This window comes from Pseudophryne corroboree, chromosome 4 (genome assembly GCF_028390025.1).
Source record: "Pseudophryne corroboree isolate aPseCor3 chromosome 4, aPseCor3.hap2, whole genome shotgun sequence".
NCBI lineage: Eukaryota > Metazoa > Chordata > Amphibia > Anura > Myobatrachidae > Pseudophryne > Pseudophryne corroboree.
The window spans coordinates 418,013,464-418,041,192 of record NC_086447.1 but is presented as its reverse complement, the minus strand read 5'-3'; the positions used below and the strand labels follow the sequence as shown (position 1 = coordinate 418,041,192).

General features: G+C 47.9%; 1 protein-coding gene across 1 annotated transcript in view; it reads right to left on the bottom strand.

The window, feature by feature from the left end:
• CD109 (CD109 molecule) overlaps positions 1-27,729 on the bottom strand; it is a 559,535-nt gene that overhangs the window by 475,000 nt on the left and 56,806 nt on the right. The window contains exon 3 of the mRNA XM_063916820.1: positions 15,817-15,977. Coding sequence (XP_063772890.1) covers positions 15,817-15,977 — 161 coding nt within the window. The remainder of the gene's footprint in view (positions 1-15,816; positions 15,978-27,729) is intronic.

The window sequence follows — 27,729 nt, the reverse complement described above, 5'->3', positions numbered from 1 at the left end:
TGGCGCAATACCGTTGTAGCTTTTTGTTGAGACGGGACGCCATCATGTCTACCTGTGGCAGTTCCCATCGATTTGTAATCTGAATGAAGACTTCGTGATGAAGTCCCCACTCTCCCGGGTGAAGGTCGTGCCTGCTGAGGAAGTCTGCTTCCCAGTTGTCCACCCCCGGAATGAACACTGCTGACAGTGCTTGCACGTGATTCTCCGCCCACCGAAGAATCCTGGTGGCTTCCGCCATCGCGACTCTGCTTCTTGTGCCGCCCTGGCGGTTTACATGAGCCACCGCGGTGATGTTGTCTGACTGAATCAGCACCGGTTGGTTGCGAAGCAGGGGCTCCGCTTGACTCAGGGCGTTGAATAGGGCCCTTAGTTCCAGGATATTTATGTGCAGACAAGCCTCCTGACTTGACCACAACCCTTGGAAGTTTCTTCCCTGAGTGACTGCCCCCCACCCTCGGAGGCTCGCATCCGTGGTTACCAGGACCCAGTCCTGTATGCCGAACCTGCGGCCCTCGAGAAGGTGAGCACTCTGTAGCCACCACAGAAGAGACACCCTGGCCCTCGGGGACAGGGTGATCAGCCGCTGCATCTGAAGATGCGATCCGGACCATTTGTCCAACAGATCCCATTGAAAGATCCTCGCATGGAACCTGCCGAAGGGAATGGCTTCGTACGATGCCACCATCTTTCCTAGGACTCGCGTGCAGTGATGCACTGACACCTGTTTTGGTTTTAAGAGGTCTCTGACTAGAGTCACAAGCTCTTGAGCCTTCTCCGTCGGGAGAAACACCTTCTTCTGGTCTGTGTCCAGAATCATGCCCAGAAAGGGCAGACGCGTCGTAGGAATCAGCTGCGACTTTGGGATATTCAGAATCCAGCCATGCTGTTGCAACACTTCCTGAGAGTGCGCTACGCTGATCTGCAACTGCTCCCTTGACCTCGCCTTTATGAGGAGATCGTCCAAGTATGGGATAACGGTGACTGCTTGCTTTCTCAGGATCACCATCATTTCTGCCATTACCTTGGTAAATATTCTCGGTGCCGTGGAGAGCCCAAACGGCAACGTCTGGAATTGGTAATGACAGTCCTGTACCACAATCTGAGGTACTCCTGATGAGGCGGATAAATGGGGACATGCAAGTAAGCATCCTTGATGTCCAGAGACACCATAAAATCCCCCTCTTCCAGGCTTGCAATGACCGCTCTGAGCGATTCCATTTTGAACTTGAATCTTTTCAGATAAATGTTCAGGGACTTTAAATTTAATATAGGTCTGACCGAACCGTCCGGTTTCGGTACCACAAACATTGTGGAATAGTATCCCTTTCCCTGTTGAAGAAGGGGAACCTTTACCACCAAATGCTGGAGAAATAGCTTGTGAATTGCCGCTACCACTACTTCCCTTTCTATGGGGGAAGCTGGCAGGGCCGAATTTAGGTAACGTTGAGGGGGCATCACCTCGAATTCCAGCTTGTATCCCTGAGACACAATCTGTATAGCCCAGGGATCCACCTGTGAGCAAACCCACTGGTGGCTGAAATGTCGGAGACGCGCCCCCACCGCTCCTGGCTCCACCCGTGGAGCCTCAGCGTCATGCGGTGGATTTAGTGGAAGCCGGGGAGGACTTCTGTTCCTGGGAACTAGCTGTAAGGTGCAGCTTTTTTACTCTACCCCTGCCTCTAGCAAGAATGGAAGCACCTCTGACCTTCTTGCTTCTTTGTGCGCGAAAGGACTGCATTTGGTAATACGGTGCTTTCTTAGGTTGTGAGGGAATATATGGCAAAAAGTTTGACTTCCCAGCAGTAGCTGTGGAAACCAGGTCCGAGAGACCGTCCCCAAACAATTCCTCACCCTTGTAAGGTAACACCTCCATGTGTTTTTTGGAGTCAGCATCACCTGTCCACTGCCGAGTCCACAGGACCCTCCTGGCAGAAATTGACATTGCATTAATTCTAGAGCCCAGTAGGTAAATGTCCCTCTGGGCATCCCTCATATATAGGGCATCCCTCATATATAGGACAGTGTCTTTTATATGCCCCAGGGTCAGCATAATGGTATCCCTGTCCAAGGTATCCATTTCCTCAGACAGATTATCTGTCCACGCTGCTACAGCACTACACATCCACGCCGACGCAATTGCCGGCCTCAGTAGAGTCCCTGAATGTGTATAAACAGATTTCAGGATACTTTCCTGCTTTCTATCTGCAGGATCCTTTAGGGTGGCCGTATCCTGCGACGGCAGGGCCACCTTCTTAGATAAGCGTGTGAGTGCTTTATCTACCCTAGGGGAGGATTCCCAGCACACCCTGTCCTCTGGCGGGAAAGGTTACGCCATAAGTAATCTTTTGGAAATCAGGACTTTCTAATCTGGGGAATCCCACGCTCTTTCACATATTTAACTCATGTGAAGGGGGAAAAGTCACCTCTTGCTTTTACATATAAACCCTCTTGTCAGGAACAGGGTTTACCTCTGATATGTGTAAAACATCCTTCATCGCTATAATCATGTAACGTATAGCTTTTGTCATTTTCGGTTGCAATTTTGCATCATCGTCGTCGACACTGGAGTCAGAATCCGTGTCGACATCTGTGTCAACCATTTTGGATAGTGGGCGCTTTTGAGACCCCGAGGGCCTCTGCGCTGTAGGATCAGGCATGGGTTGAGACCCTGACTGGCCCGAGGTATCAGCTTTATCCAACCTTTTATGTAAGGAGTTTACATTATCATTTAACACCTTCCACATATCCATCCAATCAGGTGTCGGCACCGTCGGCGGCAACACGTCAGTCAACTGCACTTGCTCTGCCTCCACATAGCCCTCTTCGTCAAACATGTCGACACACGCGTACCGACACACCACACACACAGGGGAAGCTCTAATGAGGACAGGACCCCCACAAGGCCTTTTGGAGAGACAGAGAGAGAGTATGCCAGCACACACCCCAGCGCTATATAACCCAGGGATTACACAGTACTTTAGTGTTTACCCAGTAGCTGCTGTATTATGATTAATGCGCCTAAATTTATGTGCCTCCCTCTCTTTTTCACCCTTCTACCGTGATTCTGCAGGGGAGAGCCTGGGGAGCTTCCTCTCAGCGGAGCTGTGGCAGGAAAATGGCGCTGGTGAGTGCTGAGGACGAAAGCCCTGCCCCCTCAGCGGCGGGCTTCTGTCCCGCGATTTTCTGTAAAATAAATGGCGGGGGCTCATACATATAACAGTGTCCCACTGTCTATATGCAGTTTTCGCCAGGAGGTATCAATTGCTGCCCAGGGCGCCCCCCCCCCCCCCTGCGCCCTGCACCCTACAGTGACCGGAGTGTGTGGGTTAGTGTGGGCGCAATGGCGCACAGCTGCAGTGCTGTGCGCTACCTCATGTGAAGACAGGAGTCTTCTGCCGCCGATTTCGATGTTTTCTCCACTTCTGCCGGCTTCTGTCTTCTGGCTCTGCGAGGGGGACGGCGGCGCGGCTCCGGGAACGGACGACAAGGTCAGGTCCTGTGTTCGATCCCTCTGGAGCTAATGGTGTCCAGTAGCCTAAGAAGCGCAACCTAGCCGCAGTTAGTAGGTTTGCTTCTCTCCCCTCAGTCCCACGTAGCAGAGAGTCTGTTGCCAGCAGAAGCTCTCTGAAAATAAAAAAACCTAACTAAAATACTTTCTTATTAGCAAGCTCAGGAGAGCTCACTAAAAGCACCCAGCTCTGTCCGGGCACAGATTCTAACTGAGGTCTGAAGGAGGGGCATAGAGGGAGGAGCCAGTGCACACCAGATAGTACTAAATCTTTCTTTAGAGTGCCCAGTCTCCTGCAGAGCCCGCTATTCCCCATGGTCCTTACGGAGATCCCAGCATCCACTAGGACGTTAGAGAAATACAATTAGAGTATATCTTGTGAATATCCTATATTATATTATTATAAACCTGACGCACCAAGCCCCCTCAGGTTATAGAATATAGGGATAGCAAGTTGAGTGAGAGACACAGAATGAAAATCACCAAGCAAGCTAATGTACACACATATAGTCATAGATGTACAATGCAGAGGTTATTACAAACAATAATACTGCACTGGACTAGCTTATATATAGCTCTGTAAACAATAGATATAACACTGCACAGTAAAGACTGGATGTATATCACAGGGTACTTGTACCAGATAGCCCTGACCAAATGCACTGTTTCTTAACTATCACTGTCTAAATGACATGTAGAATACTTAAGTGTCTTGTAAAGGCACAGCGCTGACTATCAGGCGGCTTTACAAAGGAGGATTTGCCCAAGCAGTCCCAGGAACAGTGTAGTTGAGAGAAATGGCGCCCAAACACTGACTGGGAGTGAGGGAGAGACAGATATACAGCTCCAGGGAACATTTACTGTAAATGGTGCCCTGGGGCAGGGGGAGGGGCTACAGGTCCAAGCCTCATCCCCCTGCTGGACTTAACCACCGGTACTGCGAGCCAATTTAAAATGCTTTATAAGAGAAACCTGACATGTACCCTTGCCCTGGTGGCCTAGTGGGGTCGCCTGTATGCCACAGTGTCCACGCCAGCGCCGCAGCCTCACGAACGGGACCCACTTACCACCTCCCGAAGCGCGGCAACGCGATCCTGGAGAGCCCCAGCCGTGTGTGTCTAACTTGTAGAAAACCAGAGCCTCCTGCTGTAGGTACCCGGCAACCAGGGCACGGGAGTGTACAGCGCCGCTGGGGAGAGATGGAGTAGCAGGGAATGTCTCCTGACATCCACACTCTGCTGCAGCCCTTGTAGTCTTCACTTTACTTCAAAAAAAGCTCTTCTTAGGGCTGCCAGGAGCAGCCCCTCTGTTATGTGCCTGCTATCTGCAGCACCAACTACAAAACTGAGCTCCTGTGCAGGGAGGCGGGGTTATAGAGGAGGCGGGGCTGTGCATCTTGGGAACAGTCAAAGCTTTTGAGCCTGTTGGTGCCTCGGATCAAGATCTTACTCTACACCCCATTGTCTATCCTTGTGGAGCCCAGTGTACCCGCAGCAGAAACATAAATATATCTGCACCCTTTGCAGTGCAACTTGATTTGTTCCAGATTAAAAAAAGTGTTACTTGCCTTACAGAATCATCCCCAATAAATGAACTAAGAGGCAAAGATGAGGCAAAAGCAGCAAAGTTGACAAAAAATACACAATCCAGGTTAAACAGGCAAAAGGCAGGTCTGGTATGAGTGACCCGCACAGGGCCGGCTCCAGGCCTACTAGCACCCTGAGCGAGAAAATTTCAAAGCGCCCCCTCCCATACTCTATGCTCCTGGAGAAGTGGGTGTGGCCTCTGGGAAAGTGGGCGGGGCCTCGCAACTTCATATTATCAAACTATAAATAAATATATTTCCACACCCCCTCTACGCACACAATTAGCAGCATTACACATAACAGCTACAGTACAGTTCATTACACACAATGTCTCCAGTATAGTGCCAGCTACACATAATGTCTACAGTAGTGCAGTGCCAGATAGACATGATATACACCCCAGCAGTGCCAGATAAGACATGACATGCCCCGCAGCAGTGCCAGCTACACATGACATGCCCCCCAGCAGTGCCAGATAGACATGATATACCCCCCAGCAGTGCCAGATAGACATGACATGCCTCGCTGTAGTGCCAGCTATACATGATATGCCCCCCAGCAGTGCCAGCTACACATGATAGTGTTCACTCTAGGATTTTTTTAGGGCAGGGTGCTGATCACGGGGAGGGCACATTTTGCATTCGGGAGGGCACATTTTTAAGTTAGAAGGGCAAAATTATGTACATACCGTAATGTTTGGTGCTCCGAAGGCGCGTATCAAAAATTTAGGGCCGTTGCTTCGTGGGGAAGGGGCGTGGCCACATAATAGTGGCAATTTGCATTACACCACACAGTAGTGCAGCTAATACACATTGCACCAGGTAGAACCTCCTATACACACTGCGACAGGCAGAGCACGTTAGACACTTTGCGCCAGGCAGAGCACTGCGACACATTGCACCAGGTATTGCACTGAGACACGGGAACACTACAGGATATGCCCCCCAGCCGTGCCAGCAACACATGACATGCCCCCCAGCCATGCCAGATGCACATGACATGCCCCCCAGCAGTGCCAGATGCACATGACATGCCCCCCAGTAGTGCCAGATGCACATGACATGCCCCCCCAGCAGTGCCAGATGCACATGACATGCCCCCCCAGCAGTGCCAGATGCACATGACATGCCCCCCCAGCAGTGCCAGATGCACATGACATGCCCCCCAGCAGTGCCAGATACATAAATGCCCCCACAGTGCCAGATACATAAATGCCCCCACAGTACCAGATAAATGCCCCCCACAGTGCCAGATAAATGCCCCCCACAGTGCCAGATACATTAATGCCCCCAGGCCCCCACAGTGCCAGAAATGCCCCCCCCCCCCCCCAGTGTCAGAAATGCCCCAACAGTGCCAGATACATTAAGGCCCCCACAGTGCCAGATAAATGCCCCCCACAGTGCCAGATAAATGCCCCCCACAGTGCCAGATAAATGCCCCCAACAGTGCCAGATAAATGCCCCAACAGTGCCAGATAAATTAATGCCCCCCACAGTGCCAGATTAATGCCCCCACAGTGCCAGATAAATGCCCCCACAGTGCCAGATAAATGCCCCCACAGTGCCAGACAAATGCCCCCACAGTGCCAGACAAATGCCCCCACAGTGCCAGATACATTAATGACCCCCACAGTGCCAGATAAATACCACCACAGTGCCAGATAAATGCCCCCACAGTGCCAGATACATTAATGCCCCCAGGCCCCCACAGTGCCAGATACATTAATGCCCCCCACAGTCCAGATATGCCCCCCACAGTGCCCCCAGTACCTGCTGTGCCGACTATGAGGGAGGGGGAGTGCTGCTGTGCGCGCTGTCTGTGTGAGAGACGCTGTCTGAAACAGAACTGTGCGCGCTGTGCGGCGCCGGTGTCCGACATCAGGCGCCGGCGCCGCATAGCGCACACAGCTCACTGTAGAGAGACAGGAGGCGGCGCGGGAGGACAGCAGTCTACAGGACAGGGCCGGCTCCAGGCTCCGACATGGCGGCGCCAGCGTGCGGCGCCCTTTAAGGGTGGCGCCCTGCGCGGCCGCTCAAGTCGAACATGCCTCGAGCCGGCCCTGGACCAGCACCATAAATTGTTATGCTTAATCTGTGACTACATACGAATTCCTTTCTACAAAAATAAAATAATCCACACTATGGATAAGTACACTATGAGCCTGATACTGATTTGGAAGTAAATAAAAACAAGTAAGTAACTGTGCACCTTGGTAAAACCATGCAGCACTGCCGTCGTCAGTGGGATTGTCACATCCGATGTGCAAAACATCAGATGTGACGGTGTTGCTGATAATCCGCAGGAGCATGCATATCATGGATACACATTAGAAGATATGTCAATCTAATCCGTATATGATTAAGCATCTGTGTACGCAACCACTTCATCGCCCATATCACACCCATAACACAGACCATCCCCATGCATCTAAATACCCATCTAAGCCAGGGTCAGACTAGTGCACAGGTGAACAGGGTAAATCCCCTGTGGGCCCAATTTTCTAAAGGCCTCACCCCTCCTCTAAGGGTCAGTAACTTGGCGGAGCAAGATCATGGATGATCTAGAGTGCTTGATTTGTTTCTATGGAAACAAGATTAGATATCCTACCAATTAAAGTGAGGGGTCCTGACACACCACTGTTACCTCGTTTATAAAGAATCCCTGTTCTTTTCATATCCTCTCTAATGGTAGGCCAAGTCTCTATGTGGTGTTGGCCACACCTCTTAAGCTTGGGCCCCTACCACTGCATTCCCTGGTGGGCACCTCATGCCACTGTCAGACTCTGGCCAAAGGTACCTACATTGCTGACCACACATTAATAAGTGCTCTATTTAAAAGGTAAGACCGAGATAAATTTATATAATGTGATTGTATTAGAGATGTTAGAGACTCATCTAATGAAGTCACCTGGACGTGGTGGATAGGTTCACATATCTGCGCAATTGTGTGCTAAGAACTTCACTCATACTCCATGTTAATTGTGAGGGTTTATTAAAATTATTTTTACTATCCGTGTTCTTAGTGCTTAGAGCATGGGTCTTCAACCTGTGGCCCTCCAGTTGCTGTGAAACTACACATCCCAGCATGCTACAGTTTTGCTATTAAGGTTGGCTAAAACTGAGGCAGGGCATGCTGGGATGTGTAGTTCCAAAGCAGCTGGGATTCCACAGGTTGAAGGCCCATGGATTAGAGTGTGTATCAGCATCTTTCTTTCTCCAGCATAGACTCTGGCCACCTCCCAGTCCCTGCCCAGATACATCTATCACTTTTTCACAACATTTCTAATTCCATGCGTTTCAATCGCTTTTTAACACATGCAACATACACGTTTTTAGAGATTTTCATACACGCACAAAAGCAAACAAAAAAAAATAAAAAATCGCTCAACTTTATGAACATCGGGGGTAATTCCAAGTTGATCGCAGCAGGATTTTTTTTTAGCAATTGGGCAAAACCATGTGCACTGCAGGGGGGGCAGATGTAACATGCGCAGAAAGAGTTAGATTTGGGTGGGTTATTTTGTTTCTGTGCAGTGTAAATACTGGCTGCTTTATTTTTACACTGCAATTTAGATTGCAGACTGAACACACCACACCCAATTCTAACTCTCTCTGCACATGTAATATCTGCCCCCCCTGCAGTGCACATGGTTTTGCCCAATTGCTAACAGAATTCCTGCTGCGATCAACTTGGAATTACCCCCATCATTCAAAGGTGTTCTGTACAGAGCAAAGTTCCTCACACATCAGCAACAATCAACCAGCCCTCTCTGTAAAGAATGGTAGCAGACCACTTTGTGTTTGAGCCACGCTTTGACTGACAATTTTTTCTAGTTCTTAACACTTGGTAATGGCTAATGATTCTTTTTTTTTAATCCTTGGATTCCGCCCGGAACTAATTTGCTATCTAATACCACAACACATCCATCATTGGAAACTACTTCTATCTGTACAGGTTCTGTGATGATTGATTCAAACTTCAAAATTTTCATGTTTTTATAATATCCAGGTCTATAATATTGGCACAATTATGCAAATTATTCAACACTTTACAACAGCCCTCCTACTACCCCAACCTCAACCCCTTTCTATTTATAGCCCCTAAACCAAATCAGTATTAAATGGAGTCTCACAACGCCAGCTTAAATTCGGTATCCGTTCAGATGGTCGACCATGTTATGGTCGACAGTCATTAGGTCGACCACTATTGGTCGACATGGACATGGTCGACATGGACACATGGTCGACACACGAAAATGGTCGACGCATGAAAGGTCGAAACATGAAAAGGTCGACATGAGTTTTTTAACTTTTTTTTCTTTTGGGGAACTTTTCCATACTTTACGATCCACGTGGACTACGATTGGAACGGTAATCTGTGCCGAGCGAAGCGGTAGCGGAGCGAAGGCACCATGCCCGAAGCATGGCGAGCGAAGCGAGCCATGCGAGGGGACGCGGTGCACTAATTGGGGTTCCCAGTCACTTTACGCAAAAAACGACACCAACAAAAGTTAAAAAACCCATGTCGACCTTTTCATGTGTCGACCTTTCATGTGTCGACCATGTGTCCATGTCGACTATGTCAATGTCGACCAATAGTGGTCGACCTAATGACTGTCGACCATAACATGGTCGACCATCTGAACGCATACCGAATTTAAGCTGGCGTTGTGAGACTCCATTTAATACTGATTTGGTTTAGGGGTTATAAATAGAAAGGGGTTGAGGTTGGGGTAGTAGGAGGGCTGTTGTAAAGTGTTGAATAATTTGCATTATTGTGCCAATATTATAGACCTGGATATTATAAAAACATGAAAATTTTGAAGTTTGAATCAATCATCACAGAACCTGTACAGATAGAAGTAGTTTCCAATGATGGATGTGTTGTGGTATTAGATAGCAAATTAGTTCCGGGCGGAATCCAAGGATTAAAAAAAAGAATCTAATGACTGTCGACCATAACATGGTCGACCATTCATACCGGAACCCTTAAATTCTTAGGCTCCACTATGAACTCAATATTAATTAAATCCCACCATTAGATTAAGTAGCCCCACCATTTAATGAATAGCCCCAACCATTATCAACCAACAAATTAATATTGACTAGCACCCACCAATAAATAAGAGCCCAAACCAGCCATCCACTTAAACTTGGGGTATCTGAACGTCAATTAAATATTTTGTTGAGGTATATAGCCGATCTACGTTTGCCTCTGACAATGACAGGCTGACTGATTGAACCACAGCTATAAAATAAGAATTTACTCACCGGTAATACTATTTCTCGTAGTCCGTAGTGGATGCTGGGTACTCCGTAAGGACCATGGGGAATAGACGGGCTCCGCAGGAGACTGGGCACTCTAAAAGAAAGATTAGGTACTATCTGGTGTGCACTAGCTCCTCCCTCTATGCCCCTCCTCCAGACCTCAGTTAGGGAAACTGTGCCCGGAAGAGCTGACACTACAAGGAAAGGATTTGGAATCCCGAGTAAGACTCATACCAGCCACACCAATCACACCGTACAACTTGTGATAACTATACCCAGTTAACAGTATGAACAACAAATGAGCCTCATTAACAGATGGATCATAACACAACCCTTTAGTTAAGCAATAACTATATACACGTATTGCAGAGAGTCCGCACTGGGTACTCCGTAAGGACCATGGGGATTATACCAAAGCTCCCAAACGGGCGGGAGAGTGCCGATGACTCTGCAGCACCGCATGAGCAAACTCAAGGTCCTCCTCAGCCAGGGTATCAAACTTGTAGAATTTTGCAAACGTGTTTGACCCCGACCAGGTAGCAGCTCGGCAAAGTTGTAATGCCGAGACCCCTTGGGCAGGCGCCCAAGAAGAGCCCCCTTCCTCGTGGAATGGGCTTTTACTGAATTAGGATGCGGCAGTCCAGCCGCAGAATGTGCAAGTTGAATCGCGCCACAGATCCAGCGAGCACTAGTCTGCTTAGAAGCAGGAGCACCCAGCTTGTTGGGTGCATGCAGGATAACAGCGAGTCAGTATTTTGACTCTAGCCGTCCTGGAAACAGAAATTTTCAGGGCCCGGACTACATCCAGCAACTTGGAGGCCTCCAAGTCCCGAGTAGCCGCAGGCACCACAAAAGGTTGGTTCAATGAAGCGCTGATACCACCTTAGGGAGAAATTGGGGACGAATCCTCAATTCTGCCCTGTCCCTATGGAAGATCAGATAAGGGCTTTCACATGACAAAGCCGCCAATTCTGACACACGCCTAGCCGAAGCCAAGGCCAAATATATATGACCACTTTCCACGTGAGATATTTCAACTCCACGTTCTGAAGTGGCTCAAAACAATGTGATTTTAGGAAAACCAACACTACGTTGAGATCACAAGGTGCCATTGGAGGCACAAAAGGGGGCTGAATATGCAGCACTCCCTTAACAACGTCTGAACTTCAGGCAGCGTCTTTCCTAGCCTTTAACAGCGTAGGAATCACTTCATCTGGAACGCCCTTTTCCGTTAGGATCCTGCGTTCAACCGCCAAGCCTTCAAACGCAGCCGCGGTAAGTCTTGGAACAGACAGGGCCCCTGCAGTAACAGGTCCGTCTGAGAGACAGAGGCCATGGGTCCTCCGATCATTTCTTGTAGTTCTGGGTACCAAGTTCTTCTCGGCCAATCCGGAACTACGAGTATAGTTCTTACTCCTCTCTTACTTACTATCCTCAGTACCTTGGGTATGAGAGGAAGAGGAGGGAACACATAAACCTACTGGTACACCCACGGTGTCACTAGTGCGTCCACAGCTATCGCCTGAGGGTCTCTTGACCTGGCGCAATACTTTTTTAGCTTTTTGTTGAGGTGGGACGCCATCATGTCCACCTGTGGCCGTTCCCAACGGTTCACAATCTGTGTGAAGACTTCTGGATGAAGTCCCCACTCTCCCGGGTGGAGGTCGTGCCTGCTGAGGAAGTCTGCTTCCTAGTTTTCCACACCCGGAATGAACACTGCTGACAGTGTTGGCACGTGATACTCCGCCCATCGGAGAATCCTTGTGGCTTCTGCCAACGCCATCCTGCTTCTTGTGCCGCCTTGTCGGTTTACATGGGCGACAGCCGTGGTGTTGTCTGACTGAATCAGCACCGGCTGGTTTTGAAGCAGGGGTTCTGCTTGCCTTAGGGCATTGTAAATGGCCCTTAGGTCCAGAATATTTATGTGTAGAGAAGTCTCCTGACTCGACCATTGTCCTTGGAATTTTCATCCCTGAGTGACTGCTCCCCAACCTCGGAGGCTTGCATCCGCGGTCGCCAGGACCCAGTCCTGAATGCCGAATCTGCGGCCCTCGAGAAGATGAGCACTTTGCAGCCACCACAGCAAAGACACCCTGGCCCTCGGGGACAGGGTGATCAACTGATGCATCTGAAGATGCGATCCTCACTTGTCTAACAGGTCCCACTGAAAGTTCCTTGCATGGAACCTGCCAAAGGGAATTGCTTCGTAAGAAGTTACCACCTTTTCCAGGACTCACGTGCAATGATGCACCGACACCTGTTTTGGTTTTAGGAGGTCTCTGACCAGAGATGACAACTCCTTGGCCTTCTCCTCCGGGAGAAACACCTTCTTCTGTTCTGTGTCCAGAACATGCCCAATATCAGCAGACGCGTCGTAGGAACCAGCTGCGACTTTGGGATATTCAGAATCCAGCCGTGCTGTTGTAGCACTTCCTGAGATAGTGCTACTCCGATCAACGACTGCTCCTTGGACCTCGCCTTTATAAGGAGATCGTCCAAGTACGGGATAATTATAACTCCCTTCTTTCGAAGGAATATCATCATTTTTTTGGCCATTACCTTGGAACACACCCTCGGTGCCGTGGACAGACCAAACGGCAACGTCTGGAATTGGTAATGGCAGTTCTGTACCACAACCTTGAGGTACTCCTGGTGAGGTGGGTAAATGGGGACATGTAGGTAAGCATCCATGATGTCCAGTGATACCATGTAATCCCCCTCTTCCAGGCTTGCAATAACCGCCCTGAGCGATTTCATTTTGAACTCGAACTTCCTTATAAAAGTGTTCAAGGATTTCAAATTTAGAATGGGTCTCACCGAACCGTCTGGTTTCGGTACCACAAACATTGTGGAATAGTAACCCCGTCCCTGTTGAAGGAGGGGAACTTTTATTATCACCTGCTGGAGGTACAGCTTGTGAATTGCCGCCAGTACTACCTCCCTGTCCTGGGGAGTAGTTGGCAAGGCAGATTTGAGGTAACGAGGGGGAGACGCCTCGAATTCCAGCTTGTATCCCTGCGATACCACTTGTAGAACCCAGAGATCCACCTGTGAGCGAACCCACTGGTCGCTGAAGTTCCGGAGACGCGCCCCCACCGCACCTGGCTCCGTCTGTGGAGCCCAGCGTCATGCGGTGGACTCAGTAGAAGCAGGGGAGGATTTTTGTTCCTGGGAACTGGCTGTCTGGTGCAGCTTTTTCCCTCTCCCCCTGCCTCTGGGCAGAAAGGAAGCACCTTTGATCCGCTTGCCTTTCTGAGGCCGAAAGGACTGTACCTGATAGTACGGTGCTTTCTTAGGTTGTGAGGGAGCCTGAGGTAAAAATGTCGATTTCCCAGCTGTTGCTGTGGATACGAGGTCCGAGAGACCATCCCCAAACAATTCCTCACCCTTATAAGGCAAAACCTCCATGTGCCTTTTAGAATCAGCATCACCTGTCCACTGCCGGGTCCATAATACCCTCCTGGCAGAAATGGACATTGCATTAATTCTAGATGCCAGCCGGCAAATATCCCTCTGTGCATCCCTCATATATAAGACGACGTCTTTAATATGCTCTATGGTCAGCAAAATCGTACCCCTGTCGAGGGTATCAATATTATCTGACAGGGTATCAGACCACGCTGCAGCAGCACTACACATCCATGCTGAAGCAATTGCAGGTCTCAGTATAGTACCTGAGTGTGTATATACAGACTTCAGGATAGCCTCCTGCTTTCTATCAGCAGGCTCCTTCAAGGCGGCCGTATCCTGAGACGGCAGTGCCACCTTTTTTGACAAGCGTGTGAGCGCCTTATCCACCCTAGGAGATATCTCCCAACGTGACCTATCCTCTGGCGGGAAAGGGTACGCCATCAGTAACTTTTTAGAAATTACCAGTTTCTTATCGGGGGAACCCCACGCTTCTTCACACACTTCATTCAACTCATCTGATGGGGGAAAAAACACTGGCTGCTTTTTCTCCCCAAACATAATACCCTTTTTAGTGGTACCTGGGGTAATGTCAGAAATGTGTAACACATTTTTCATTGCCGTAATCATGCAACGGATGCCCCTTGTGGATTGTGTATATGTCTCATCCTCGTCGACACTGGAGTCAGACTCCGTGTCGACATCTGTGTCTGCCATCTGAGGTAGCGGGCGTTTGTGAGCCCCTGATGGTCTTTGAGACGCCTGGGCAGGCACGGGCTGAGAAGCCGGCTGTCCCACGGCTGCTACGTCATCCAGCCTTTTATGTAAGGAGTTGACACTGTCGGTTAATACCTTCCACATATCCATCCACTCTGGTGTCGACCCCGCAGGGGGTGACATCACATTTATCGGCACCTGCTCCGCCTCCACATAAGCCTCCTCATCAAACATGTCAACACAGCCATACCGACACACCGCACACACACAGGGAATGCTCTGACTGAGGACAGGACCCCACAAAGTCCTTTGGGGAGACAGAGAGAGAGTATGCCAGCACACACCACAGCGCTATATAATTAGGGATTTACACTAACGCCAAATGATTTTTCCCTATAGCTGCTTTACATGTATAGTTTGCGCATAAATTTAGTGCCCCCCCTCTCTTTTTTACCCTTTGAGCCTGGAAACTGCAGGGGAGAGCCTGGGGAGCTGTCTTCCAGCGGAACTGTGAAAAGAAAATGGCGCCAGTGTGCTGAGGGAGATAGCCCCGCCCCCTTCACGGCGGACTTCTCCCGCTCTTTTATTAATATTATGGCAGGGGATTTTTGCACATATATAGTTTATTAGACTATATTATGTGCTGTTTTGCCAATTTAAGGTACTCTAATTGCAGCCCAGGGCGCCCCCCCCAGCGCCCTGCACCCATCAGTGACTGGAGTATGTGGTGTGCATAGGGAGCAATGGCGCACAGCTGCAGTGCTGTGCGCTACCTTAATGAAGACCGGAGTCTTCAGCCGCCGATTTCCAGGACATTCTTCTTGCTTCTGGCTCTGCAAGGGGGACGGCGGCGCGGCTCCGGGACCGGACGACCGAGGCTGGGCCTGTGTTCGATCCCTCTGGAGCTAATGGTGTCCAGTAGCCTAGAAGCCCAAGCTAGCTGCAAGCAGGTAGGTTCGCTTCTCTCCCCTAAGTCCCTCGTAGCAGTGAGTCTGTTGCCAGCAGATCTCACTGAAAATAAAAAACCTAATAAATACTTTCTTTACTAGAAGCTCAGGAGCGCCCCTAGTGTGCAACCAGCTCGAGCCGGGCACAGATTCTAACTGGGGTCTGGAGGAGGGGCATAGAGGGAGGAGCCAGTGCACACCAGATAGTAACTAATCTTTCTTTTAGAGTGCCCAGTCTCCTGCGGAGCCCGTCTATTACCCAGCATCCACTAGGATGTCCGAGAAATATGTATTGCCTGTTTTTGTATACCTTTAAAATACAATATCTCCAAAATCCCATTTCATCACAGTTTGCAGCTTTGACAATAAAACTTATCACTCACCATTGTGAAACAGTCCTTCCCCTTGAAGTAGTGTAGCATTATCCTTTTGGATTTCAGCTTCAATTTTTACTAAAGGTGGGCTCTCTGGTAGAATGTCAATTCCGATAATAAAATTTGATCCTGGACGTATGTCTAAGGGAGACGTAATCAGGAACGTGGACCTAGTAAAGTAACACACAGTAGCTGTCAATTGTCGTTTAGTATAAAATAATGTGCTCTTTCTATTAAAATATTACCCAAGTCCATTCCTACACCTACCATATCTGAATGTGATAACTTTATTACATCAATGTTTAAAGAAAAATCAAACGTGGATTTATCCACAAGTAACATAAGCTTGAGCCTTGTCCCTGACACTATGGCTAACAAATGGACTGGTAGTTACGAGTGGCTGCTTTGTTTAATGTGAGTACCAATTTAAAATTATGAGTATACAAACAATAAGGACAGTTTTAAAGTAGCAAAATGAAAGCATGGGACAAATTCAAACATCATTGGCTACATGGCAGGCACGCATATTAAGGAATGCAGGGCTGTGAATTCCTTACTGCAGTCCCTGACTGGAGTGCTGCTGGTCCGGGTGGGCAGCAGCCATTTTGCAGCTACTGGCTGGCTGCTCGGGGGGCACTCAGGGTCCTATTAGTTCCCTCAGCGCACTGCACCCCATGACACTGACTGGTGTCCCCTTGCCGGTCCGCTCTGGACAGGTACAGGTCCTGGACTGAGGGAAGGTCAGCCCGATGATCTTCTCTGCGGTTCTGACCACCTTTTGGAGCCTGCATCTGTACCTCGCGCTAGTGGAGCCGTACCATACCAGTATCGAGGAGCACAGTACCAACTCCACAATCGCGGAGTAAAAGAGGAGCAGAAGCTTCTGTGGGATGTTGAACTTCCTTAGTTGACTGAGGAAGAACAACCTCTGCTGCGCTTTCCCGACAGTGGTGTCAGCGTTGGACCCCCGTTTAAGGTCCCGGGAGATTGTGGTCCCTAGGAACTTGAAGGAGTCCACTAGCGATACCACACTGTACAGCAATCGTTAGCAGAGGTGCCTTAGTTGACTTCTTTCTGAAGTCCACTATCATCTCGACAGTTTTGAGGGGGTTGAGTTCAAGGTTGTTGTGGCTGCACCACTGGGCCATTCGGTCTACTGATTTGTCCCCGTCCTTGATGAGGCTGATGACGGTGGTGTCGTAAGCAAATTTGATGATCTTTACTGATTGCCCCTCTGAGGTGCAGTCATTTGTGTACAGGGAGAAGAGCAGGGGTGAGAGGACACAGCCCTGAGGAGCCTCTGTACTAATGGACTGCGCTTGAGAGGTGAATTCCCCCGCTTTCACCACCTGTGTCCTATCTGTCAGGAAGTCTACTATCCAGGAACAGTTAGCTTCTGGGACCCCTAGGTGAAGTAATTTAGGGTGGAGGATGCTGGGGACGATTGTATTGAAGGCCGAGCTGAAATCGACAAACAGGACCCTCGCGTAGGTACCGGGAATGTCTAGGTACTGCAAAATGTAGTGCAGGCCCAGGGTGACTGCATCCTCGGCACACCGATTCGATCGATAGGCGAACTGTAGGGGGTCCAGTTGGGGGCCAGTCACAGTTTTCAGGAGATTCAAAACCAGACGCTTGAACGTTTTCATGACCACAGACGTCTGTTATCGGCCTGTAGTCGTTCAGGTTTGTGATAGAGGGTTTCTTGGGGACAGGGACGACAGTGGCCCTATTGACGCAGGAAGGGACTTTCTGTAGCTCCAGCGATTTTTTGAAGATCTTGGTTAATATGGGGGCGAGCTGACCCGCACATGCTCTGAGGGCAGATGGTGACACTCAGTCTTACTTCTAAAGAGAAATGGTACTGCTTTGCTTTATGGAAAATGGATTCAAACTAGAGTGGCTAATCCTGGGCTTTTTTTTCAATCCCGGTAATCGGAATTGAAAAATGATCAATCCCGGGATACCGGGGATTGGTTTCTTTTCAATGTGTGTCACCCCAGCCCACATAACTCACCCTCATTCAAGGGTGGGTCTTCTTGCTGTGGGGAGGTGAGGTGGGGTGCAGTTCGGATGGCAGGCGGCTGGCTGCGCAGTGTGACCCAACTTCACGTCGCGCTGCGCAGTGTGCACAGCCAGGGGAAGGGGGAGCTTAGCAGGGGGAGTCGGGCAGCTTCTGAGCCTCCTGAGAATGCACAACGCTGCCGGGCGTGGAAAAAACAAAGAGGCTGGCCAATCTCGAAATGCCTAGGATGGGAGCTTCCAATACCGGGATTGAATTCCGGCCAATTTTTGACTAAAATCCCGGGATCACACCGATCCCGGGATTTGCCACCATAATTTAAACTGAATGGGGTCACTGTTCTAATTTACTGGTTGCAGTTCTAGAGAAAAAAAATCAATATAAATTGTCAAACTATGCACCTAACTCAAGGCAAGTCCCCCTTAGGGAGGTGTATTATGTACTTCAAAATCATCAGGAAATTTAGTCATTCATAATGATTTCAATTACTGTAGGACATCTTACTCTTTACACTACAGCACTAGGCCCCTTGGATGCATTCAGATAACTTCTTGAGGCACATGATTACACGATATGTGGAGAACATAAAACCCCAGTGGTAGGAATATACTCTCTCCAGTTTACATTACACTAACACTCGAATTGATTATGTCTTAAAGGAGAAATGGACATTGCAACATATTAGCAAAATTAGATATTTTACAAATTACAGCAGGCCATGCCCCTATGACAGTGGTTCTCAAACTGTGTGCCGTGGCACCCTGGGGTGCCTCAGGACACTTGCAGGGGTGCCCTGGGTTGGTGGTCCAGGACCAATTAAAATTATTTATGGTCAATGTAATAGGCAAACCAGTGCTGGTGGCTGGCAATCATAAAATATGTGGACAAAAAAAAGCAAATCTTGTCACTCACCAGTTAAACCTAAGAATGACATAAAAACAAAATATACTTAATTTAATATAGCTTTCTAAATTACTCAATAAAAAACTTTTGGCCTAGGTTTGCCATAAAAAAATTCTGATACTCTAGGGCACCGTGATTCAAAAAAGTTGAAAATCACTGCCCTATGACATTGGGACTCAATCCATACCCACACCATTCCTAGAGAACGGCATCTCATTAACTACTTGCTATTGTAACTTTACTTGACAAAACCACTGTCAGAGAATCCATTCTGACCTACATTCAAACTAACCAATCAATCCACAGAGACTTCCATTTTAAACGAATAGTGCTGCCTGAATACTGGGGTACTGCAAACCAATCTGGTGCAAGACTTCAAAAAAAGACTTAAAACACAAGCTTAGAGGCCAAGTGTACATCTATTGAATCTCAAAATAATCTATATATTAATAATCTATATATAAACATCTAAAGTTAGCAGAGAATAACTAATATTTGTCAGAAATCAACTACTTTCAAATTTACGGTCGTCAAAGGTTCTGTATCTTTGGGAATATGGGGCCTAATTCAGACCAGACTGCTTCTCTGCAAATTTTCAGAGGTCTGTGATCAGATAGTCGCCGCCCAGACAAGAGTGAAAACCTGCCCCGTGCAAGTGTGCGAATGCATGCGTGCGCCATGTGAAAACTTCGCCAGACAGCGGACATCTGCAAATCTGTTCGCAACTCACTCACCATCTAATGATTTTTCCAGTCTGTGCAGCCTGTGTGTAGCCCAGAACTTACTCCTACAGTGCGATACAAACAGTATCACAAACAGTATCACAGTATCACTGACGTCACACACCCTCCCAGAAAACGGCCAGTTACCACCCACAAACGTCCGCTTCCCGTCATTCGCCTTGCATACACCTAGAGATCAAAATTTGTACACCATTCTGTTGCTGTTTGGCGTCACGCCTTTGCATTGTGGTGCATATGCATGTACAGTCATTCGATAATTGGCCGCTGTGCGAATTCGCACAACAGCGATCAGGTCTGAATTAGGCCCTCAGTAAGTAGGATTCAGGTGATAACAAAATAAGGAAAACAGCCTAAAAATTGGACATCTAACAAGCAGGGTCCAAAGTATAAAATACTGCAACCACATCAAGCATGTAAAATTTTATGCTGAACTACATAATTTTTAGAATGACAGCCACATACCACAACCTTCAGTGGACTCTGGGACTAATTCACTATGGACAGCCATTGAGGCTGAAATAGCGATTTTCACAAACTCTTGCTAAAAATCGCAAGTGAAGAGCCACCCAGAAAGGATAACAGACGCTCACCGATGTGTTCGCAAATCTGTGTACGCATTAGCAGAATCGCAATGCACACGCAAAAAACATACACAATCCACAGTTGCGGCTGACCCCAGCATACACAAAATAATGAGAATGTAGTTGCACCGGACGCCATGTTTTTCATTGCAGCGTTCGCCGATGTCAGATACACGCCTCGAAAACGACCATGACACTCCTGCGTTATATGTACAAACAGAAGAACACAGAATTGCCTTATGATGGTGCACATGGATTCTTATAAAACGTAACTTTTAATTCGTGAATAATGAATAAAAACTTACGAAATATTTTAAAAAACAGATACTAGTGAAAAGATAGGAAAAGGTGTTTAAAATATGGCCCCCTGCGCACTGGTCAGCCGCCAATAACACATATATGTATATATAATTATTAATTTATTGTATCATATTGCCATAATATCCGTATCAACTTGTGTTAAGCACATGTAATATTAGAGTTATTCAGTCAGTTAGATACATGTAGCACTGTTATGCCTGCAAGTGATCTCTTATAAAAGTGTGTATGTATAAATACACCCTAAGTGTGTTACATACTATAATGAGGGGCAACTCTGTATAATCAGAGATAATGCTATATGATTAACTTTATATGCCCATTGCTTTTGATAACTGAGAAGAAAGATCTCTAAATTCTAGAGATGAGCGCTGGAAATTTTTCGGGTTTTGTGTTTTGGTTTTGGGTTAGGTTCCGCGGCCGTGTTTTGGGTTCGACCGCGTTTTGGCAAAACCTCACCGAATTTTTTTTGTCGGATTCGGGTGTGTTTTGGATTCGGGTGTTTTTTTCAAAAAACCCTAAAAAACAGCTTAAATCATAGAATTTGGGGGTCATTTTGATCCCAAAGTATTATTAACCTCAAAAACCATAATTTACACTCATTTTCAGTCTATTCTGAATACCTCACACCTCACAATATTATTTTTAGTCCTAAAATTTGCACCGAGGTCGCTGTGTGAGTAAGATAAGCGACCCTAGTGGCCGACACAAACACCGGGCCCATCTAGGAGTGGCACTGCAGTGTCACGCAGGATGTCCCTTCCAAAAAACCCTCCCCAAACAGCACATGACGCAAAGAAAAAAAGAGGCGCAATGAGGTAGCTGTGTGAGTAAGATAAGCGACCCTAGTGGCCGACACAAACACCGGGCCCATCTAGGAGTGGCACTGCAGTGTCACGCAGGATGTCCCTTCCAAAAAACCCTCCCCAAACAGCACATGACGCAAAGAAAAAAAAGAGGCGCAATGAGGTAGCTGACTGTGTGAGTAAGATAAGCGACCCTAGTGGCCGACACAAACACCGGGCCCATCTAGGAGTGGCACTGCAGTGTCACGCAGGATGGCCCTTCCAAAAAACCCTCCCCAAACAGCACATGACGCAAAGAAAAAAAGAGGCGCAATGAGGTAGCTGACTGTGTGAGTAAGATAAGCGACCCTAGTGGCCGACACAAACACCGGGCCCATCTAGGAGTGGCACTGCAGTGTCACGCAGGATGGCCCTTCCAAAAAACCCTCCCCAAACAGCACATGACGCAAAGAAAAAAAGAGGCGCAATGAGGTAGCTGACTGTGTGAGTAAGATAAGCGACCCTAGTGGCCGACACAAACACCGGGCCCATCTAGGAGTGGCACTGCAGTGTTACGCAGGATGGCCCTTCCAAAAAACCCTCCCCAAACAGCACATGACGCAAAGAAAAAAAGAGGCGCAATGAGGTAGCTGACTGTGTGAGTAAGATAAGCGACCCTAGTGGCCGACACAAACACCGGGCCCATCTAGGAGTGGCACTGCAGTGTCACGCAGGATGGCCCTTCCAAAAAACCCTCCCCAAACAGCACATGACGCAAAGAAAAAGAAAAGAAAAAAGAGGTGCAAGATGGAATTGTCCTTGGGCCCTCCCACCCACCCTTATGTTGTATAAACAGGACATGCACACTTTAACCAACCCATCATTTCAGTGACAGGGTCTGCCACACGACTGTGACTGATATGACGGGTTGGTTTGGACCCCCACCAAAAAAGAAGCAATTAATCTCTCCTTGCACAAACTGGCTCTACAGAGGCAAGATGTCCACCTCATCATCATCCTCCGATATATCACCGTGTACATCCCCCTCCTCACAGATTATCAATTCGTCCCCACTGGAATCCACCATCTCAGCTCCCTGTGTACTTTGTGGAGGCAATTGCTGCTGGTCAATGTCTCCGCGGAGGAATTGATTATAATTCATTTTAATGAACATCATCTTCTCCACATTTTCTGGATGTAACCTCGTACGCCGATTGCTGACAAGGTGAGCGGCGGCACTAAACACTCTTTCGGAGTACACACTTGTGGGAGGGCAACTTAGGTAGAATAAAGCCAGTTTGTGCAAGGGCCTCCAAATTGCCTCTTTTTCCTGCCAGTATAAGTACGGACTGTGTGACGTGCCTACTTGGATGCGGTCACTCATATAATCCTCCAGCATTCTTTCAATGTTGAGAGAATCATATGCAGTGACAGTAGACGACATGTCCGTAATCGTTGTCAGGTCCTTCAGTCCGGACCAGATGTCAGCATCAGCAGTCGCTCCAGACTGCCCTGCATCACCGCCAGCGGGTGGGCTCGGAATTCTGAGCCTTTTCCTCGCACCCCCAGTTGCGGGAGAATGTGAAGGAGGAGATGTTGACAGGTCGCGTTCCGCTTGACTTGACAATTTTCTCACCAGCAGGTCTTTCAACCCCAGCAGACTTGTGTCTGCCGGAAAGAGAGATCCAAGGTAGGTTTTAAATCTAGGATCGAGCACGGTGGCCAAAATGTAGTGCTCTGATTTCAACAGATTGACCACCCGTGAATCCTTGTTAAGCGAATTAAGGGCTCCATCCACAAGTCCCACATGCCTAGCGGAATCGCTCCGTGTTAGCTCCTCCTTCAATGTCTCCAGCTTCTTCTGCAAAAGCATGATGAGGGGAATGACCTGACTCAGGCTGGCAGTGTCTGAACTGACTTCACGTGTGGCAAGTTCAAAGGGCATCAGAACCTTGCACAACGTTGAAATCATTCTCCACTGCACTTGAGACAGGTGCATTCCACCTCCTATATCGTGCTCAATTGTATAGGCTTGAATGGCCTTTTGCTGCTCCTCCAACCTCTGAAGCATATAGAGGGTTGAATTCCACCTCGTTACCACTTCTTGCTTCAGATGATGGCAGGGCAGGTTCAGTAGTTTTTGGTGGTGCTCCAGTCTTCTGTACGTGGTGCCTGTACGCCGAAAGTGTCCCGCAATTCTTCTGGCCACCGACAGCATCTCTTGCACGCCCGTCGTTTTTTAAAAAATTCTGCACCACCAAATTCAAGGTATGTGCAAAACATGGGACGTGCTGGAATTTGCCCATATTTAATGCACACACAATATTGCTGGCGTTGTCCGATGCCACAAATCCACAGGAGAGTCCAATTGGGGTAAGCCATTCTGCGATGATCTTCCTCAGTTGCCGTAAGAGGTTTTTAGCTGTGTGCGTATTCTGGAAAGCGGTGATACAAAGCGTAGCCTGCCTAGGAAAGAGTTGGCGTTTGCGAGATGCTGCTACTGGTGCCGCCGCTGCTGTTCTTGCGGCGGGAGTCCATACATCTACCCAGTGGGCTGTCACAGTCATATAGTCCTGACCCTGCCCTGCTCCACTTGTCCACATGTCCGTGGTTAAGTGGACATTGGGTACAACTGCATTTTTTAGGACACTGGTGAGTCTTTTTCTGACGTCCGTGTACATTCTCGGTATCGCCTGCCTACAGAAGTGGAACCTAGATGGTATTTGGTAACGGGGGCACACTGCCTCAATAAATTGTCTAGTTCCCTGTGAACTAACGGCGGATACCGGACGCACGTCTAACACCAACATAGTTGTCAAGGCCTCAGTTATCCGCTTTGCAGCAGGATGACTGCTGTGATATTTCATCTTCCTCGCAAAGGACTGTTGGACAGTCAATTGCTTACTGGAAGTAGTACAAGTGGGCTTACGACTTCCCCTCTGGGATGACCATCGACTCCCAGCAGCAACAACAGCAGCGCCAGCAGCAGTAGGCGTTACACGCAAGGATGCATCGGAGGAATCCCAGGCAGGAGAGGAATCGTCAGAATTGCCAGTGACATGGCCTGCAGGACTATTGGCATTCCTGGGGAAGGAGGAAATTGACACTGAGGGAGTTGGTGGGGTGGTTTGCGTGAGCTTGGTTACAAGAGGAAGGGATTTACTGGTCAGTGGACTGCTTCCGCTGTCGCCCAAAGTTTTTGAACTTGTCACTGACTTATTATGAATGCGCTGCAGGTGACGTATAAGGGAGGATGTTCCGAGGTGGTTAACGTCCTTACCCCTACTTATTACAGCTTGACAAAGGGAACACACGGCTTGACAAATGTTGTCCGCATTTCTGGTGAAATACTTCCACACCAAAGAGCTGATTTTTTTGGTATTTTCACCAGGCATGTCAACGGCCATATTCCTCCCACGGACAACAGGTGTCTCCCCGGGTGCCTGACTTAAACAAACCACCTCACCATCAGAATCCTCCTGGTCAATTTCCTCCCCAGCGCCAGCAACACCCATATCCTCCTCATCCTGGTGTACTTCAACACTGACATCTTCAATCTGACTATCAGGAACTGGACTGCGGGTGCTCCTTCCAGCACTTGCAGGGGGCGTGCAAATGGTGGAAGGCGCATGCTCTTCACGTCCAGTGTTGGGAAGGTCAGGCATCGCAACCGACACAATTGGACTCTCCTTGTGGATTTGGGATTTCGAAGAACGCACAGTTCTTTGCGGTGCTTTTGCCAGCTTGAGTCTTTTCAGTTTTCTAGCGAGAGGCTGAGTGCTTCCATCCTCATGTGAAGCTGAACCACTAGCCATGAACATAGGCCAGGGCCTCAGCCGTTCCTTGCCACTCCGTGTGGTAAATGGCATATTGGCAAGTTTACGCTTCTCCTCCGACAATTTTATTTTAGGTTTTGGAGTCCTTTTTTTACTGATATTTGGTGTTTTGGATTTGACATGCTCTGTACTATGACATTGGGCATCGGCCTTGGCAGACGACGTTGCTGGCATTTCATCGTCTCGGCCATGACTAGTGGCAGCAGCTTCAGCACGAGGTGGAAGTGGATCTTGATCTTTCCCTAATTTTGGAACCTCAACATTTTTGTTCTCCATATTTTAATAGGCACAACTAAAAGGCACCTCAGGTAAACAATGGAGATGGATGGATACTAGTATACAATTATGGATGGACTGCCGAGTGCCGACACAGAGGTAGCTACAGCCGTGGACTATTGTACTGTACTGTGTCTGCTGCTAATATAGACTGGATGATAATGAGATGTAGTATGTATGTATAAAGAAGAAAGAAAAAAAAACCACGGGTAGGTGGTATACAATTATGGATGGACTGCCGAGTGCCGACACAGAGGTAGCTACAGCCGTGGACTACCGTACTGTGTCTGCTGCTAATATAGACTGGTTGATAATGAGATGTAGTATGTATAAAGAAGAAAGAAAAAAAAACCACGGGTAGGTGGTATACAATTATGGATGGACTGCCGAGTGCCGACACAGAGGTAGCTACAGCCGTGGACTACCGTACTGTGTCTGCTGCTAATATAGACTGGTTGATAATGAGATGTAGTATGTATAAAGAAGAAAAAAAAACCACGGGTAGGTGGTATACAATTATGGACGGACTGCCGAGTGCCGACACAGAGGTAGCTACAGCAGTGGACTACCGTACTGTACTGTGTCTGCTGCTAATATAGACTGGATGATAATGAGATGTAGTATGTATAAAGAAGAAAGAAAAAAAAACCACGGGTAGGTGGTATACAATTATGGATGGACTGCCGAGTGCCGACACAGAGGTAGCTACAGCCGTGGACTACCGTACTGTGTCTGCTGCTAATATAGACTGGTTGATAATGAGATGTAGTATGTATAAAGAAGAAAGAAAAAAAAAACACGGGTAGGTGGTATACAATTATGGACGGACTGCCGAGTGCCGACACAGAGGTAGCTACAGCCGTGGACTACCGTACTGTGTCTGCTGCTAATATAGACTGGTTGATAATGAGATGTAGTATGTATAAAGAAGAAAGAAAAAAAAAACCACGGGTAGGTGGTATACAATTATGGATGGACTGCCGAGTGCCGACACAGAGGTAGCTACAGCCGTGGACTACTGTACTGTGTCTGCTGCTAATATAGACTGGTTGATAAAGAGATGTAGTATGTATGTATAAAGAAGAAAGAAAAAAAAACCACGGGTAGGTGGTATACAATTATGGATGGACTGCCGAGTGCCGACACAGAGGTAGCTACAGCCGTGGACTACTGTACTGTGTCTGCTGCTAATATAGACTGGTTGATAAAGAGATGTAGTATGTATGTATAAAGAAGAAAGAAAAAAAAACCACGGGTAGGTGGTATACAATTATGGATGGACTGCCGAGTGCCGACACAGAGGTAGCTACAGCCGTGGACTACCGTACTGTGTCTGCTGCTAATATAGACTGGTTGATAATGAGATGTAGTATGTATAAAGAAGAAAGAAAAAAAAACCACGGGTAGGTGGTATACAATTATGGACGGACTGCCGAGTGCCGACACAGAGGTAGCTACAGCCGTGGACTACCGTACTGTACTGTGTCTGCTGCTAATATAGACTGGATGATAATGAGATGTAGTATGTATAAAGAAGAAAGAAAAAAAAACCACGGGTAGGTGGTATACAATTATGGACGGACTGCCGAGTGCCGACACAGAGGTAGCTACAGCCGTGGACTACCGTACTGTGTCTGCTGCTAATATAGACTGGTTGATAATGAGATGTAGTATGTATAAAGAAGAAAGAAAAAAAAACCACGGGTAGGTGGTATACAATTATGGACGGACTGCCGAGTGCCGACACAGAGGTAGCTACAGCCGTGGACTACCGTACTGTGTCTGCTGCTAATATAGACTGGTTGATAATGAGATGTAGTATGTATAAAGAAGAAAGAAAAAAAAACCACGGGTAGGTGGTATACAATTATGGACGGACTGCCGAGTGCCGACACAGAGGTAGCTACAGCCGTGGACTACCGTACTGTGTCTGCTGCTAATATAGACTGGTTGATAAAGAGATGTAGTATGTATGTATAAAGAAGAAAGAAAAAAAAACCACGGGTAGGTGGTATACAATTATGGATGGACTGCCGAGTGCAGACACAGAGGTAGCTACAGCCGTGGACTACCGTACTGTGTCTGCTGCTAATATAGACTGGTTGATAATGAGATGTAGTATGTATAAAGAAGAAAGAAAAAAAAAACCACGGGTAGGTGGTATACAATTATGGACGGACTACCGAGTGCCGACACAGAGGTAGCTACAGCCGTGGACTACCGTACTGTACTGTGTCTGCTGCTAATATAGACTGGATGATAATGAGATGTAGTATGTATAAAGAAGAAAGAAAAAAAAACCACGGGTAGGTGGTATACAATTATGGATGGACTGCCGAGTGCCGACACAGAGGTAGCTACAGCCGTGGACTACCGTACTGTGTCTGCTGCTAATATAGACTGGTTGATAATGAGATGTAGTATGTATAAAGAAGAAAGAAAAAAAAACCACGGGTA